Source organism: Carettochelys insculpta, chromosome 13, assembly GCF_033958435.1.
Source record: "Carettochelys insculpta isolate YL-2023 chromosome 13, ASM3395843v1, whole genome shotgun sequence".
Taxonomy (NCBI): domain Eukaryota; kingdom Metazoa; phylum Chordata; order Testudines; family Carettochelyidae; genus Carettochelys; species Carettochelys insculpta.
In genome coordinates, this window is record NC_134149.1 from 13,330,998 (window position 1) to 13,350,848 (window position 19,851).

General features: G+C 39.5%; 1 protein-coding gene across 1 annotated transcript; it reads right to left on the reverse strand.

Annotated features, from left to right (window-relative positions):
• Nucleotides 1-349: 349 nt before the first annotated feature.
• FAM199X (family with sequence similarity 199, X-linked) lies at nt 350-19,115 on the reverse strand. Its single transcript, XM_075007752.1, has 6 exons — nt 18,631-19,115; nt 15,217-15,436; nt 10,221-10,370; nt 9,692-9,853; nt 8,023-8,283; nt 350-6,830 (listed from the first exon to the last, which is right to left on the reverse strand). The coding sequence occupies exons 1-6, from the start codon at nt 18,801-18,803 to the stop codon at nt 6,660-6,662; spliced, it is 1,137 nt and encodes a 378-aa protein (XP_074863853.1). The 5' UTR covers nt 18,804-19,115; the 3' UTR covers nt 350-6,659.
• Between the last annotated feature and the right edge of the window lie 736 nt (nt 19,116-19,851).

Below are 19,851 nucleotides of genomic sequence, written 5' to 3' on the forward strand. Positions count from 1 at the left end.
ACACATTCTGTGTGTGCTTGTGTTATTTCAAAATTGCCATTTCAGAATAGCACTGCCTTGTAGATGTAGCCTCAGACACCATCATGATCTTAGAGAACAAATGAGAACTTTTGGTAACATTCTATCTGCAAAATCAATGATTAAAGCCACATTATTGGTGGCAGGTCACAAGTTATGCAACTCGTTTCCTCTGATGCATCAAAGTTCAACTGAAAGCACTTCTGCTTTAAATCAAGTTTATGTTTTACTATCAATCTTTGTTGGGTTAGTTATTATGATCTACTATGTCTACACAAGTTTTATCCTACCAAGGCAGTTTCAACAGTCCGCCCAGACATTGGCACACAAACCCCATGGCAAAAACTTTATTGCTTCAAACAAGACACCACATTCTCAGTTTCATCAGTATGTTTTTTTCTACATTATTTTTAATTCAAACCCTTACTTTGATGTCCACACGACTTTTAAATACAAAGAGCCAAAAATAAAGTCAGTCACTAATGTTGCAGTTAATGTTACATCCTTCACAACTTGAAGTGGGGGGGAAGCTTTCTATAAACATTGTAGCGAGTAAATACAGAATTTACAGAGGACAGTTTTATGTACAAAAGTGCATTGTAGCAGAAACATGTAACAGAAACCATGGAAAAATAACTTCAATGTTACAGTTCCACAGATTATTCTTCTTGAGACTATTTGAACAGTCTATTTCAAATGAAAAACTTCCTCCTTACTTTAGTTAAGTCCCTTTTCCTGGGCAGGGGTGGACTTAAAGCGTTCACTCAGCCAAGCAGGCTAATTTGAGATAAGACAGCATTTCCCTCAAGGTAAGATCTCCAGCTCTGCCAATGACTTTTGCCAAGCCCTGACCCCACACCCTTTTCAAGATCGAAAAGAAACAGGTAAAGCACAGCTATTACCAGCTCACGTGAAGCCTCCTTTTGCAATACTGTGGCTATAAACTATGGCTGTCAAAGAGAAAGCTCCCTTTCACAATGCTGTGTCTGTGTGAATGAGATTTTCCAGCATTTATTTAGACATTAGAATGTCTAAATAAATAACGTAAGGAAAAATCTGAAGTATAGACAGCCTGTCCTGCAGGGTTCCAACATAACTGACCTTTCAGTGTGAATCACGCTGAAATTTTTAACCACATTATGAAATGTTTTAAAAGCTCTCTGCATTTCTCTTCTCTGGCCATGATTCATTCAAACCAAAGCATCAAATATATAAGGTTTAGGTCTGGCTAAAATCTACATTTCACAAATCAAGGGCTACAAGAATAGGTCCTTTTTGCACGTATTTTATCCGATTTTTCCATGCACAAGAATTGCAAGATCAATCAATCAACGGAGTGACCATTAGGCCAGCTATTCTTAAGTGCTGGTTAGGAGAAACTATGGCCTAACACAATGCTTCAGACACCTATAGCTAATTTTTAGAAACCACCAATATTTGAAGGCCAACATTTTAACCTACTGTTGAATTTCAAGCAGTCATACAGGAAAAACAACAGCTTCAGGCCATCTGACTTCAATAACTCAGATCAACATATATTGTCAAATTTTTACCCTTTGGCTACATCTACACTAGCATTCCTTTTCCAAAAGAGGCATGCAAATGAAGGAAACCGAAACTGCAAGTGAAGCACAGATTTACACATCTGGCACCTTGTTTGAATATTCATCTTTCAAAAGAACGTCTTTTGGAAGAAAAGCAGTGTAGGGTTCTTTTAAAGATGGGGTTTAATTTTGAAAGAGCCTCGTCTACACTGCTTTTCTTCTTTCAAAAGACGCTTTTTCTAAACGATATGCAAATACTGTGCCAGATATGTAAATCTGTGCCTCGTTTGCATTTTCAATTTCCTTCATTTGCATGCCTCTTTCAAAAGAGGAATGTTAGTGTAGATGTAGCCATTCTTCCACATCTAATATGCATTCTTTAATAGTTTGAGTGCATGTGTCTAAATTTAAGCAATATTTTCTAGAGAAAGCTCTCCAGAGGTTTTATTGACCACAATATAAAAAAATTCACATTAAAAAACTAAATATTGAATGAAGAGAAAAGCATATCTGATTTTTCACTTACTGTTCTCAGTAAGCATTTTGTCCTGCACTAAGTTTTGTCAGGCAGCTAAAGGAAGAATATGCTGAAACCATTTCAAACAGAGCAGAAGATGAAATAAGCTATACATATACAAAAAGTGAACAGGTCTGTCAAGCAGTTCTCTCTTCCTCATGATTAACCATGCTCACAACTTTTTTTTAAATCAAAACAGTTCTCTTGCAGTTTGATTTTCAGTGCTCCTTCTAAGCCTTTACAAAGAAATAATTGCCAAGCAGTAAACTGCTCATGTTCTTGGAGTTTAAATGGATTACATTTATAAATCACAGCGGTTACAAAGCTTACAATATCCACAGTGCCAATACTCAGAAACCAAGTATCATTAGCACTTTCTTCTCCAGCAGTGCACTTTTTCCAACATTTAGAACATTCATCAAGCGATAAAGAGTAGTTCCAAAATGTAAAATTTTAACCATTTGTACATGTAGAAAAAGGCCAATGTCAGTGCTGCAAAGAGCAGATGGGATGGCAAATTAAAGAGGTAACTAATACTCATGTGGCAAAACAATTCTTTTCTTTTCATCTACAAACCCATGAATTAGATTGACACCTTGGGCAAGCAGGTGATGACACTGCATTTTGTAAATGACATAAATCATTGACCAAAAAATGCTGGGGCGGGGGGGAGCTCTTTGTTCAAACATAAGAACAAAGATATGGAAATGTTTAACTTTTTGCATACGGCTACATCCTATGTTCTTGGAACTATTTTCCCTTCCACTCAGATATGCAATTTCAAAGTGTAAATAAGCATACCAGAGCAGAGAAATTACTCAGTCTTATGAGGAGCTGAGCATTCAACCTCCCACAGACTGGTTTGATAAAGTAGAGACAAATCTTCAGTTTGGTGACCACAGAAGCACAAAGTTTAACTGAATAATGATTCATTTTGCTTTTTTTTTTTTGTTTAAAAAAATTTTGTCTAAGAGACCTATTTTAATTAACAAATCATTTTGCAGTAATTTTAATTTTGTATTTTCCTTTTTCAATACATAATTTTAAATAAGTGCCAGATTCACCTTAGGGCACTTTTTAGGTGATTTATCCTTATGACAAATAGGAATACACACAACCTTAAAATTAAGTTTGGAGGCTAGTACAGCAGGACTTGTTTTAACATTTCAGTATTTTCAAGCAAAAATGCTTTGAATGGTATCCAGTTTAAAACAATGATAAAACTCAACTATTTTATAAAATTTACCAAGTGACAGACTAAAATATGAAAGCTTCAGGCTTTCCTTTCAGTGAAGTTTCCCATTTCATAGAGATTCTGCTTTGGCACATAATCACTATAGAAAGGCCTCAAATGTTGCTTTATGACTTGCTAGATTGAGGCATCTTATTTAAAAATATTAACCGGCCATTCTGGTAAGTCATGGACACCAACTGCTTTGGGGATAACATTGATCTTCACTCTGAAGCTGGTGATAAGAGAGTTGCATCTCACCAAAACAAGGGGAGTTAAATTTTTAATAAAAATTAAGAATTTCACACTTGGAAGAATGGACTTGCTGAGACAGATTAATAAAGTGATGCTTTCACACCCCACTAAATTGAAGTATTGCAACTTTTGCCATTAATTTCATGGTTTCAGTGTGGCAACCAATGTAGTTTTCTTTAGATAAAGATGCACATTTCCAAGGCACTGTAGAAAATGAGGTTGTACTGAACTGCGACAGATGCCTCTATGAATTACTTCAAATGTTGCATTATGAATTTGTCAACTTCTACCACAGTGGTTCTTAACCTGGGGTGCACACACCACTTGAGGGTGCGTGATGCCCTTTCTAAGGGTGTGAGACATGCCAGATTTTTTTAGAAGGTAAATCATCAAAAACACAAATTAAGCACAGGCACGTAAGTACAACTACTTTGTTCCATCAAACCTATGTGTGAATTCAGTTAGGTGCTAACTGTTAGCATGTCGACTACAGTTTACTTATACAGCAAAACTCCACAACATATCTGGGTAGTACTTGCATAATTTTTTATGCCTACTGTACTCTGTGGAGTAATAAAGCTAGTTTACATATATTTAATATGCATTTAAAAGTATATAGACCCCCCGATCTCTATTTTTGATAAGGCGTGTGAGAAGATATTTGATTTTTGATAAGGGGTGCGAGAACATATTTTGAAAACCAAAGGGGTACAGGCTGCAGCAAAGGTTAAGAACCACTGTTCTACCACAAGGTTTCAACAACTGAAACCTGAAATTAGCATTTTTAATAGTAATACAACGTCACCTATCCCCATCTCAGAAAACTGTAAACAGAAAGTGTAAGAATTATTTTGGTTTGAGTGACACTTAATACTATAAACAAGTTTTACTAGAGTTTGATTTTTTACACTATTGCAACAGTGTATAACAGACGAAGAAAAAAAAATCGCCATGAAAAGTTACCAATATATTCAAATGGCCAGGCAGCAATGACGCAGGAGGCATCTCAATTTTTAACTGATTACGAAAATATTTCTCACTGCCATTGCAGACAACAGACAACCAAAATTGTTAGTGACTTCTGAAAAATTAACTGAGTAGAAGAATTTACATTTATTATTTTGACTATGGACCTTTTTCTTACTGAAGCCCTTTCATTCGCCACATGGCATTATAAATATCTAAAAGGAATATGTACTTACTAGATATTTCACATCTCTGGTATGTTTTGCAACAACCCACAGGTGGTCCACGTTCTGGAGTTTGTAGTCAGAACAGTAATACACAAACACTACAGTCTAAACATATATCACATATTTTACTTTTGATCTTCCAATTGAAAGTGTGATCACAACTACAGTACCGTCATTAACATTTTCTTTGTCCCCAGATTTTTTTCTCCTTAGTTTGATTACCACAACCCACCAGGATTTAAATTAGAGTTAAGCAGAAGGAGTAAAATTCCACTGTCAGTACTATATGTAGGGCCTTAGTGGATGGTCATATTGCATTGATAGTACTACTGGCACTTGTGTAAAGTTATTCATGAGCAGAGTCAGGGCACACTCCTGAAAATGCCCACTCCAGGACTCCTGTTTACTGAGGCCATATTAAAATTGGAGGCAATGAGGTTGTCTTACTGTCAGAGTGAACAAATCTAAAGGACATTCATGAAGCATCAATATAAAAATCAGAGAAGTCACCTTTATGCATTTGGAATTGGGTAATGCTAATCATCTCTTTCCCCTTCCAAAATTCCATTTGAATGAACGCAACAATTTTACTCAAAACAAAATATGACGCCAATAATGAACGCTGGCATAATAAAAATCAGAAACAGTTACAATTTGTCAAGAATAAAACCATTTCAATTTCAGTTTTTGGGTACAGAAGTGAAAACTAAAGGTGTGTCTTGGTTCTCCTCAGCAACACTTATTTAAAAGGCTAAACAAAATTAGTACTTGGTGACGTAGATAAGCACCTTGTGAAAAGGTTCCATCCATTTAAACTATGCTGTAAGTGGTAAATCAACTGGCAGCATATTATTAAAAATGAACACCTGCACCAATAATTAGGTTCTCATGCCAACATCATGAAGCTATTTTTACATAGGGTCTTAGCGATAAAGCAATATCTACCAAGTTTAGGTATAATATTTACTTTTGTTTCCAGTAACACTTTTAAGACTATTAATGGTATTCTATTAATCAATGGTAGAGTTAGTGTAATGTATGAGAGGATTTTCATTTAATTTTTTTCCTTATCAAGAATGAGAATGTACTGACTAATCATTAACAAAAAAAAGACTATAAAAGGAACTAAAAATTAATTATTCAAAGATTGAGAAGCAAGATAACTTTTTAGAGACTAGGTTTTACATCTTAAAAGAACAGCCAGTTAGTCTAGGAAAAAAAAAGTCTACTTTTGAAAATGACTGTTTTCTTCTGCATTTTGTTACTAGCTGACACTTGCATAATAGCTTTTCATTCCTAGAAGCCTGCTTCTGCTTATTACTCCCCACTGAGTTCATAATTCTCTAAGTTAAGTCATAACCATCATTTCCAAAAATCCAATTTAATTTCATGAAGTATAAGGATTGTATATTGGGGGGGGGGGGGGGCAAGAACGAAAACAATATATAGAACTAAGATCCTGTGTCCACGAAAACAAATCTCCTAATAAGAAATAAGGAAAGACACAGAATAAGAGAACTGTGAGATTTCCTTTTTTAGGAACAGTAATCTTTGAAAAAAATTCTATCAGTATCAATGTACCTTTAATAAGGAATATTAATTCATTACTATGAGCTTCTTGAAAGCAAATACTTCAAACCTAATTCAATGGCTTATTTAACCAATATCTTCTCAACAGCTTGTTGAAGTCACTGTGAAATTGTCTGTTGAAATCTCAATTAATCTTAAAAAGTCAGCTCATTCTAATAAATTATAGATGCTCAAAATATTAAAATTACACTTAGAGAGTTCTATTTGACATATTGTTAGTTCTGCCCTAATCAAAATTTTGGTCAAGAAATATATGTAAACAAAGATAATACACTTAAGGCTTAGAAAGAACACTGATAAATTCATCCCTGTCACATTAAAACATCCACATCTCCTTCATGGTCCTCCTCAGTCACTTTTAAAGAGAGCACTTCTTCATTAAGGAACAATCCACTCAGTCTTTCCTTACGAGCCTGTCTCTGCTCTTTCAGCTGTCTCTTGCGTAAAGCCTTTTGCTGTAGTTTCCGTTGCTTAGAACGTTTCTGTCAAAATAAAGACAAATGGCAAAATGAGTTGTTGTATTTCTAAATTAGTGTAATAGATGGTCCTTTATTAGAAACACTGCCTTTCAGATGGGGATTTTAGTGCACATAAAGTTAGGTTCTGCTCTGAGCAGTGACTAAAAAGATCTGCTCCATGTGTTTATTCAAAATCATACTCAATTTTCTCACTAAAACAGACAACTGTTGCCGCTTTTTAGCCACACAGAGCCAATGGAACTGATAACAAACAAGATCCACATTACTTTTTATTCTGTGCCTTGTCAAAGCTGTTTAAGTATCTATCTGCTGTAGTACAACCTCACTGGAAGAGGCGGCCTAGGTAAAACTGAACCTTTGACATGAAGACCCGAAACTACAGGGCCAGGTCTACACTGAACATGAAAGTCAATTGTAGATATGAAATTCTAGCTACAGCAATTGAGTAGCTAGAATCTACCTGGCTATCCTTACAGAGGCAGGTCAACAGGAGAAATTTGATTTCTCATGTCCCTATAGGTGCACGAACCAGGTCTGTCTTCCCTATAGTGAAGGCATACCCTAGGTGATAAGTCACAAGACCAAGGGAAAATCAGCTTGTCAAAGCCTAGACTGAGTGTGCAAAATCAGAAGAAACATGCACACACACAATGGAAATCGCAAACATGCAGATGCCATATTGGTATTTTTATATAATTACTTTTCAGCATGCAACCATGCTTGAAGGTACACAGCATTGCATGGGGCAAGCAATCTATGAGAAATACTTTGGAAGAGACAACAAAAAAAAAATTAGGAAACCAAACCAGTTCTATCACAAATATCAAGATATTCTTCGTGTATTGTACTCTGAAAGACTAAATAGATCTTTAATAAATTTAAGAGCACATGCTTTTACCATTAAAAAGGTCAAGCTGATTTATCAGCTCTTGAAATATTTACTCTATTCAAACAAAAAAAATTAAATTAGTCCAAGCCCCACCACACACAAGCATTCTTCACTTGTAACAAAGCACTAATGACCAACATAAGAACCCCTTTAGACACTTTATCATCATGTTCCTTGGGCCCTAGGACTATCAATGATATTTTTTCTTTCACTTAAGATACTAAAATCAGTTTGCGTAAGTAAGTGACAACTGATGTGCACACACTCTCACACATACACACTCGCGCGCATGACTGGCAATTTTACTTTTGAATCCCGGATTCTCTCTGCAGCACTTGTGGATAAATTACTGTCACTGTGCGCTCGACTCATGTTGGCACTGGAATTTGAAGCAGAGTTGCCCACACTGGAACTGCTGCTGCTTGCTGAGCTGACCATACTGGCACTGCTACTGCTGGCACTTGTCCCACTCACGCCACTAGTGCTTGCACAACTGTAGCTGCTTCTCTTCCAGCTGTCCCTTGCAGACCGCTGTCGAGGACCATGTTCCTTGATATAGTTTCTCACCTTCAAAACAAAAGCATTACAAATAAAAGCTTAATTCGTACTGCACTGTTTAGTGCCAACATGGTTAAATGGAAAAGCTATACAATGTTTATTACAACTAAGTGTTGGAAAAACAAAACTAAACCAAGAATAACCAAAAACAATGATTCCGTTAGCCAGTTAAAACTACTTAATGTAAATGACCACTAGTAACATCTTCATTTCAGTTTTCTTAAAATAGGTTTAATTAACCAGAGACTTACTTGCCTGACATTCTACTTTAGTATAAATATTCTTCTGCTTTTTAGTTCATATATTACAAAATAATGGAAAACAAAAGATACCCTCATATAAAAAGGTTAGTCATAGTAGTACAAAGACCACATTTTAAGCAAATTATTTTTTAAAAGCTTATTTTGCTATATAAACAGATCCAGTAGTAAATCTCGGAAAAGTACATTAACATATTTTAAGTTAGGAGTAGGATTTAAGTGTTCTGAATTATGAAATGGGCATGAATCTGTGAGGAACCTAATCACTCAATCTCAACAAAAGCTGAGGGGTGGGGCTTGGCATCATGCCAAAACTGGACCCAAAAGCAACATTAAGTGATGGGGATATAAAATTTATGATAAAAATTAAGCTATGGGATACTATCCACCTAATCATGCAATACTCAATGTTGGCTAAGAAGCTACTCTGCACACACAGTGAAGAGTTATTTTTGCTTTGTTTTCTAGAAGGCCCAGAATCCTCTCATATCGGTAAAAGTTTTTACACCTCCCCCCACCCAAAAAAAAATTAATTTAGAAAGCTGATAAAGGAAAAAAAAATACATCACCTTTCATGAGAATTTGAGTTTTGTCAGAACAAGGAACACACCAAAAAAAAAAAAAAAAAATGGGTAATCTATTTCCAAAGTAATGACCTAGCCCTTTAATCACTTGCTGCTTAACATGTGCCTTTGGAATTTATTTTTTTCCAAGTACTCCAAATTTACTGTTTGCCTAAAAGTTAAGGATCCTATACTATAAAAACTTGTGTAGGAGTGTAAGTACAGTCACATGAGCAGTACCTCCACTTCAGAACTACTCATGTGAGTGAAATCACATAGCAGAAATTCCCCCGACTGAGACCTAAATCTTGACAGTTACTCAGTGAATATTTTGTCTGAAACTGTCATGTGCCAGAATTAACATACCACTTCAGCTACACTTATCTAATTTTCCCACAGAACATCCAAGATCACATACTGATATGGAACTACCGAAGAAAGCAGCCCAAGTACAAAAATATAGTTTGTGCTCCATCCTGCCAACTGGTACTCAGAGAATATGTAATTAGTCACAATTCAATAGATGATTTTTCATGCCACATTCCAGAGGGCAATGATAACGCCGATTCTAAACACACAAACATGTTAACCTACCTGTTTCAATTTTTCATCTGTGAGACAGTTTAATTCAATAATAAACTCACTATCTGTAGGAGAGATCTGAGCAGTGGGATCAATAATTTTAATAATATCAAGTTGCTCTCGAAGGCCCATCTCAGTACTGACTTTCCGACTCAAGTATTCAATATATTCAACCTAATAAAAATGAAATGCATGAAGTTATTAAAAACTGCTACCTCTTAATGAGTCAAAGGACAAATAAAAGGAAAGAACCAGTATGACGTGGGAGCAAAGAAATGCTCAAATGTTGTACTTGCTACAATTTTTGACCCAACTTAGTTGAGTATAATTTAAGATAAAAATTCAGAATAAAAAGTAAAGGAAAAAGTTAACTATTTCTACATGTACTTGACACGGAATTTGCTCTCTCTGTTTAACAGTTTTGAACAATTGTTCAAATTGTACTTCCATCAATATAACCAATCAAACTTGTTTAAATTAACAATTTCATGAATTCTTCTGTACATCCATACCGATTCTCTCCAATGTGAATAAATTTTACCTGTTCGTCATTTGTCATTGCACTCCATGGGAGTTCATCAAGATTCCTATGTTTGTTTTTCTTTTTTGGAAGCAAGCATGGGGAGCTTGGAATACTAGGTATGACATCAGAAAGTACATCACTCCCACTCGCAATGTCACTCCCAGGCAACTTGTTCACGTGCAAAGAAAAAGGAAACAAAACAAAAATCTCAAAATATGATAGTTAGGAGCAGCGCTTATTTTGTCAAAAAAGAGGAGCCGGTACTCAGCCAGTGCTCTCTTCCCCTCTTCCTCCCCACAGGGCTCCCCAGCTGAGGGACCCCAGCAGCCCCGTGGCTGGGAGCCAGCTGAGGTGCAGAGCACCATTGTTGGTCCCAGCTGCAGGATCAGCAGCCAGAAGAAAATTGACATATTGTGGCGGAGGTGCCAGTACTCAGTACTGGCACAAAAAGGCACTGGTTAGGAGTCTACAAACCATACAAATATACTGTTGAAAAGGCAAAATATCAGTTCGTAATCCAAGCAAATAATTGCCCACAATGATTTACAACTGCAAAGAACAAAATTCAATTTTGTGAACTATCTGCAGCAGTGAAGTATAGCTAATGAACTAGGCAGCTTTCTATTTCACGATTTCCCTTCTCCGTTTGCACTCAGGGGAATGGCAGAATTATGCAGTCCTTCACTCTTCCCAATCCATTAACATTATACAATATGCTCATATGTTCTCTGTTAAAGTACTGTGCTGTGCCAAGCATCATCCAATAGAATGGTCATTGTGAAGCAAAACCAAGTGAACCTGATCTGACTGAACTCTATTAGAGTCAGACTTCTTACACTGGAAGGAATTTAAAAAAATAGCCAAGTACAAGCTGGGTAAGCCTGTACTCCTGGAACAGTGCTAGGACTATACGCACACTGTCTTCTCTGATCAAGAACTAGCCAATTTTACACACAGAGGTTTTGCATAGGTTGCAGCCAAGTACATCAATTTGGGGCCTTGCCACCTGCCTAATGAATTATAACGAGGAGGGTTTTAGTCCTTCACTGAGGATTGTGAATGCTTCTCATTGGGAAGTTTGTGTGCCAGTTATACTTAAATTGCAGATGAAGTGTATGTTCAGAAAATTACCACTAGTCAATTACAGTAGTGGGCAGTTTCTTACTCATCAGTTTGAAGAATGCTCAAGGACAGACTGATACAGGTTGAGCCTGTGTCAACTGGGCCTCTCTAGTCCAGTAACAACGTATGTTCCTGGACCTGAGAGCCCTGGCAGTCTGCTGGCAGGAGTCCAGTGGCCAGAAACAGGAGGGAAGCAACAGGGCCAGAAGCACCTAAGTTGACCTCCCGGGTCCTCATTTAGGGCCATTCAGGTCCCAAGGGTGCTGGACCAGGAAGATCCAATCTGTACTTTTAATTTAACAAGAAGACACACATGTCAGAAGTAGAAGGGACTTTGGGAGGTCATCGAGTCCAGTCCCCTGCCCTCTTAGCAGAACCAAGCACCACCCTTTTTTTTTTTTCTGGTTGTTTGAGCTATTTGCCCCAGATCCCTACAGTACATGGCAGAGAATGACACTTTCTAGGTTGCAATCTCTGTTTTCAGATGACACTTGCCTGTGTTTTTTGTCATCTAGATATGATTGCTGCTTCCACTAGATGTCGGAAGCACAAAGTTAACAGGCCAAGTCCAACTCCAATTGCAGCAATATTGATGGCAGAAATAAGCAGCAGCATCTAGGCAGAATTAGCAAGGGTGAAAAGAACACCTTCCATTTGTACGTTCAACCTTTACCAACCATTCGCAGGCTGGGGGTCGTGATTTTCTCACTGCAACTGAGGTCTCAGCTATTAGCCATAGCACATACTATATTTTTTCTTGTATGGCTGGCCTGCGAGTTTCTATCATTCTTTTTTAATGCATCTCCAAAACAGTGATCCATATTTATTATCTCTAAACTGCATTACAGTAACATACCCTACTTGGGACTAGCCGTGAAAAGTCCCTAAAATTTTCCATTAGTGCAGGATGCAAATCCAGAATAATTATCTAATCACTTCTGTGCAAATGCCTTTCACAATGATATTTATAATCTGGAATTCCACTCTTTCCTCTTCTCCATTATATAGTAACTGTGTCAATTTATGCATTTTAAACTTCCCATACCAGTATATTCAGTGCTTCTGTAAGTGCACCATCTAGAAGTCCACCACAGCCAGATTTTAACATGTTTCAAGGTAATACAATACTTAGTTGTTTGGTCAAATTTCTGAGAATGTTTTAGTTTAGTGTTTTAGAATGTTTTAGTTTAACAATATGAAATGAACATGGCTTAACTGGTGACCTTTACATTGAAAATCTGGTATTTTATTATAACTAGTTGCTTTTATAAAATAAGGTGCTCAGATACTTAGAGAAGGGAAGCAACCGATGTATAAATTACTGCAATTGGTTTAAATTAATTTTATGGATTTAAGTTTACTCTGATTAGATATTTGTTCTCAAAGTTGCACACATTCGTTATATATACATGAACTCCTGGAATAAGTGGAATTGCAGTTTTTTTTATATTTAAAGTGTTTTAATGCATAAATGTTTTGGAGGCTTTATTTCAAAAAGATGGACTGTTTCGTTCATTCCTATTAACAAATACTCATTTAAAAAAGGACAGTATTCAAAAGTTTAGAAATAAAACTTGAATGGCAGTACATTGTTACTTGAGCCCACATGGCTCTAATGTTTCAGAAATACAGTTATTGTCATTTAAGGCTTGTAATTAGATTCTACAAAGATGAACATATGCACATTGAAAAAATTATAGCTTTACATTTCAGAAGGATGCTCCAAAATAAAGGTAATTACTACCTTTTGGGTTAAAATTATGCAGTTTACTAATATATTTTATCAAGACATATTGCTGATAATGATTAGGTTATTGAATTTAAAAAAAAAAAAAAACACATTCTGAGCCTGAGTTTGTGTATCCATGAAAACCATAATTTACTTGTCATACTTATACATGTTTACCAGAAGTTAAATAATTGGGAAAATTTGCACTGTAAAATAAATATTCTATTCTAAAAGTATGGTTTGAGAAGACTGGAAACCTATTTATTTGTACTATACACAGTAACTACATACAACTACATCATGTATTTTTCCTGTAAGCAGCAGCAGAATTTTAACTAGCTTCATTTCTACAACATGTCATTTGTGATCACACTTCAAGTTTAAACATGACAATTGAGTTACTCACTTATGGAATTTGCTGTGTAAGGTTGTAAAAGCAATAAAAAGCCTTTTCCAAAGCCCTACAAGTCCAGTCAAGTAAGTTTCTTCTAGCAAATGCTCATAACAAAAAAAAAAAAAAAAAATCCAACTACTCAAATGGAAATCTGACAGCTAATCAAATAACCAGGAAACGTTCTCCTAAAATCATAACTTCTCTGTGTTCACCTGGAAATCAACATTTTACAAATCAATAAGGAACTAAGTCATCCAGGTACTTTTCTGACATATTTCTAAAACTGCATTATAAAAATGCAATTGGAATTTTTGTACAAGAGATGTAGCCAGAAATTGGAATTCTAAAGCTACAGTAAGAAAAAACATGGAGTTACTTTTAGTGAATACTATCCTACGTAGCATTTAGAATTTCTCTATTGCAGGGATATCTGTAATATCCCAAATTCATTGTGGAATGTTTAAACTGGAATGGAGGGTGGTTAAGTCACATTTGGAAGAAAGAGTACATTTCTGTGGTAAAAACAGTACAGGTTGGACTTCTAATCTGGACTACCCCTCATCTGGCATCTGTGGTCTGGTATACCCAGGGAGACACCAGGTCCCATGCTCAGCAACTCCTCCCCCTCCCTCCCACAGCTTCTGGAACACCACAAATAACTCATTTGCAGTGTTCCAGCTCAGGGAAGGAGGCAGGACAGAAGGGACAATGGAGCGGATGCTCAGAGAAAGAGGCAAGGTGGCTGCAGAGCCCAGAGGCTGGGGGCCGGGAACATAGTCCCATGGCTGGCATTGGGCCTTGGTGTGCTCCCATGGGGCCACGCTCCTGGCCCCTTGCCACAGGGCTCCACCGCCACCTTGCTTCCTTCTCCAAGCATGCTCCCCAACCCAATCCCTGCTTGCTCAATGATGGCCCTTCTGCTGTTGCCCCAGTGAAGCCCTACAGCTGGCAGCAGCTGAGGGGCCAGCATTGGCAAATTCCCTGATTTGGAACTGGTCAAGTCCTGAGGGTGGTAAACAGGCTGAACCAGGGAGGTATGACCTGTATCACACACAGTGTATGACTTGGCTCAAGTCCACAAAAGATAAAGGGAACGTTGTGTTTAATTGATGATTACACCAATTCTAGAACAGTGTGTGCCATATATTTAAATAAAATTAAAATAATCAAATCTAAACCAGTAACAAAGACTGTGTGCGCATTCCACAAGTGAAAACGTGCTATATGCAAAAATAAACCTACAGTTGTAAAAAGACCAGATTTGAATCTGAGGTCAGACCAAATTGCACACAGCAGATCGAGAGGAAAATACCCTGGTAGCACAAAGCTTACTTTGGCACTCTTCCCACCTATAGAACCACAGAATACAGGAGGGGTCCCACAGGGCCAAAATCACAAGTAGAAATTAAGAACTCTGCAGCAAGCAAGCCACACTGGAATGCCAAATGCATTGCCAGATTCCAATACAGATGTAAGTGTCCCACACCAAAGAACCGGGCTTCACAGATGCAAGATATGCTGATAACTTAAACCTGAACACGACCATAATATGACCATAAACCTTAACATGACCCTTTTTCAGAAGCTGACCATGCTTTGTCATCAAAATTCTGTATGGGAACCTTGTAATAAAACAGTCTACTCAAAAGAATTCCTTCTCTGCTGAATTTAAGCCTCAAAAAGCATCATCCATTTACTTAATTCCAAACTGCAAAGAGCAGCTAGTAAATCCCAGTTCATGTCATGGGCTGACCACATAAAGAGTTTACCTGCCATTCAAACTCGCTGTCTGACCAATCCCAGTATGTGCTAATAGAGGAGGAGACATCACTGCAGACACTACCCTCTGGGAACAAATCAAAAGATGTGAACTCCTGGTCATCCAACAGAGAGTAGCAGTCATCTTGATCACCAACTGAAACTGATGAGAACAGCTCCTCACTGCATTCTGAGCTGGCTACACTTGTTCCACAAGAAGTCAAGTTCCACCTGCAAAACATACCAAACAGATCAACAGCAGCCCATGCGCAGAGAGAGTCCTGAAAAATGCTATTTACAGTATACACAGGAAAACAGACTATGTAAAGCAATCCACAAGAAAAAACCCCAACCCTGAATCAATGCTAATTTAAAAGAATTGTTTATGTTTGCCACAACTTCATTATTACAAACCGGTTAATTGCACTGATCATGGAAAGTACATTTCCAGCTGGAAAGTTGATCTGGTCACACAGAAAGCCATTGAACAGGTTTTCACTCTGCTGACCTACTCACATGAAGTTTAGCAAGGTCATGAAATTTCTTTCAACATCTCAATTATTTTTCACTAATACAAGCAGAGTTTTGACTACATTTCACAATTGCATAGCATTCTGGCCCAATCCCAAAAGAGTTTGGAAAATTCAAAGGTTTCCAAAATTCACCGTGCAAAGGCTTGCAAGCTATCATTAACGTGAAGTTTTAACCATTTGACATACTGATCACTACTGGAATACCTGTTTAATCAGAGGCGCAGACACTGAAGAATGTCATCTTCTTATGTGGGAAGCATGCCTCTCAGCACCTTTACCTGACTTACAAGTTTGCTTGTCAACATTTATGTTACTTAGGATGGTTTGTTGCACATTCCAATAGACCATATATTTGCCCTACGTTAGTAATGAATAAAGGCGGGTGAGCAAATGGTACTGTAACTGCCATTTCCCACAGGAAGCTTGTGCTCTGTGAAAGCCATCGCTTGCCTCCTGACTTAATGAAGTTAAGTAATGAATCTTGTAATGAAGGGAGAGGGTGTCTGTGTCTGTATCTAGTGTCTGGATACTGAACATAGTACAGTAAACCCTAAAAATACAAGATTTCAAGTTGCACTTAACTCGCATTAACATGAGTTAAGCGCAACTCAAAATCCCACGCCCCCTGGCCCCAACTGAAACTCCCCATGGCTCCTGTTCAACCCGCCCCCAGCCCATTGACCACCCCTTCCATGCAGCTCCAGCTTAACCCCTCCCCCACCGAGGTTCAAACCCCCCCATGGTTCAGCTAACTACCCAAGCACAGCTCTGGCGCACGCTCTCTCACTCTCACTCTCACACACACACACAGAGTGTGCAGCTCCAACTCACAAACCCCCACATGCAGCTCTGGCTCAACTCCACCCACCCCAGGCTTAACCCCAGACCCCTTCCCATAGCCCCAACCCACAGCCAGGCTTAACCCTCCCCAACTGCCTCCCACCCCCACCCCAGGACCTACCTTTAAAAAGGAGCTCCAAGTGCTCCTGCTGCTTCCCCAGCTGCAGAACGTGCATTCCGCTGGGGAAATAGCCACCAGAACCAACTTATACAAAATTCAAGTTATGCGAGGGAGGGCAACCCTCACATAACTTGAGGGGCTACTGTACACCTGAGCAAGCACATGTAATTGCACTATATTTACTCAAAATTTTAACAAAAGAAAGAGCACAGACACAAAGTACAGAGCACACCCTGAAAAGTGCGAAAGACTAAGTGATTTTTAAATAAATGAAAAGTTATATATGTCCCCAAAGAAAAACAGCTGTGGAATATTGACTAGTTAACTGACAGAGGCTTGGTTAAACATGCTCAGAAATGTGAATGACAGGTGTGATACAAGGAAAAACATTTTAAAATTGTCTACAAAAAACTTACAAAGTTTGCTATTCACATTCATCCAAAAATTGATCAAAAAATCCATGAACCAAATGCTCAGGTCACATCCAGGCTTTATCACAGTACCGTGCAAAAGCCCACTTGTGTTTTCCCCATCACTAAATTTTTGGTTTTCAGGGGTGTTTTTTCAAACCGGAAAGACAAGGTTTAACCATGAAACTGACAGTATACAGTTGACAAAGCCTGCGATAATCTGAATTGAGCTCGAAACATGTATGTTACTTCTCAGTCTAAATGCAAACTGTGCCAAGTACTTGCCATATTTATACTAAAAATCAAAAAATATGAAGTGTGGGGAGTTAGATGTACATGTGTAATACAAAAACATTTTGAAGTCTAAACTGAGAATCATCACAAAACTACCTTGTGTATTCACATCTAAGGCCCAGATCTGTAAGCTGCTGCAATGCAGTGTTAATGTCATTGATTACTGACATACAAAAAAAAGTCACTTCCATCCACACATTTAAAAGATCAGCTTCTTTGGTAGGCAAAAAATATTTCCACTTTGTGTATCGGTTTGTTTGTATTTTTGGTAAACAGAAGTGGAAGTTTTCAGTAAAACTAATTGTGCAGTTCTGAAAGTTATACCTCACCAATGTCATAAAATTACTTCTGCTAGCAAAACCAAAAAATTCTCAACCAACCTGTGCAGAATCTCACTAGTTCAACCAGAAACATTTTGACTCAACCACACTAGTCATTCTGATTCACTCTGAATCCTTTTAAGTTTGCTTTGTGCACACACTGGTGCTATTTCAAATCATTTCAGCTGCATTGCCCTCTGATTTCCTATCACACAGTTCACCAAAGCAATGACTCCTAGAAAAGTCAAAAAGCCACAAATGCACCACAGGTTTATTTTAGTATCCACCACCATATCACTAAAGTAATCAGCCCTTCAGAAAGGAAGCCTAATCCAAAAAGTATTTGGACTGTGTATGGAGACTGGCTGGCATAATTAGGTTTTATAGGCATGCTGGGGCTTGGGGTGGAAGGGAAGTAAATAGTTATTAACAAAGTTAGTTTTTTAAGCTTAGGGCAGCCTTACAGGCAATCCTGCTGCGCGGCTGGTCAGTAATACAGGGGGTTGCAAAATTGTTGGAGGTGGGCGAGGAGACAACTAATTCACAGAAAACCTTGTCTAAGCCAGGAAAACGGGTGCTGTTTCCCAGCCCAGTTAGCTGAGTCCCACTCGCTCAGCTCTCGTCTAAGCCACGATTCTACCGGCCAAAAAATCAAGCTAAACCCGGGGAGGAGGCGAGCTTCCGAGGAGGCTGAGCCGGCGGCACAAGCTCTGCCGGGGGGAGCCCATCTTTACTTCCTGGGGACGGGGCACACCCGGGGAAACAGGCGGCTCGCGGAGAGGAGAGGAGAGGCGAGGCAGGGAGTGGGCGCCGGCCCGGGGGCTGAGCGCGGGCGGGCGGCGGCAGGCACAGCAGTGCACGGCCGGGTGTTGCCCCCGCTGGGCCCGGCTGGCTGGGCGCGCCGCACCTGCTGGAGTGGAAGCGGCGCAGCGGGTCGGTGCGGTGGCAGGACGAGAGCTGGCAGCCGAAGTCGCTGACATCCAGGCAGCCCTCCTCGCTCAGGCTGGCGGGCCGCGGCGGCGGCGGCTGGGGGCAGGGCTCGTCCGGGGCCAGGAACTTCTCGTACAGCGCCTCGCTCATGGCGCCGCGAGCGGCAGCTCCGGCCCCCCCGCACCGGCTGCTCGCGCCGGCCGGGACCGGAGTAGGGAGGGGGAACTCCGACCGGCGCCAGGAGCGGCTCACGGACACCGCAGCCGGGCCCCGGGTGCCGCCATTACAGGCCGGCCGGCGCCTGGGTTCAACCACCAGCTCGGGGCGGGAGCCAGCCGCCGCTTCCGGCTCCGGGGACACGGGAGAGTCGATGCTGGCGCGCCCCCTACTGGGGGCGGGCGGAACTACAGCCCCGTGGCCTCCAGCGCGTGTTCGACATACCGAGCAGCGCCCCTCCGAGAGACACAGGCACCCAGCAACACCCCTCTGAGAGACACACAGATACCCAGCAGCACCCCCAGATCCAGCAACAACCCCACAGCCAGAGAGACACAGACCCAGCACCTCCAGTGAGAGACACAAATACCCAGCAACACTCCTGGGTGAGAGAGACACATACCAAACGAGAGACACAAAATGCTTTACAAAGAATTTTACTACATGATTACAGAGGGAGACTTCTGAACTGGAATTCATTTACACCTCTAACCTTGGCCAGAACACAGATCTTAACTGGCTTATGCATTACAAAGGCAATTTCCTCACCTGTGATAGTCACAGGAATGAGAAACATCCAGCTTAATGTGCTTTAGTAAGTGATCCTACTAGTGACTGGGAACCACTTTTCCCCCTTCCTTCCTTTCTCCCCCCCCCCGCCCCCAAATACACACTAGAGTATGTATTTCTATTCCAAATCCATCTGAGGAAGTCAGTTATACCCACAAAAGTTCATGATCTAATAAACTTATTAGTCTAAAGAGCCATGGGACTGCTTGTTATTTGTGAAGTTACAGACTGACTTAGCTACACCACTGACACTTAATACCCCCAACAGAGACACACAGACCCAACAGTGGGCTTTAGCCGTGAAAGCTCATGGCCTAAGACGTTTGTTTGTCGTTATGGTGCCACAGGACTTCTTGTTGTTTCTGAAGATACAGACTAACTTGTATCAGAGGGGTAGCTGAGTTAGTCTGTA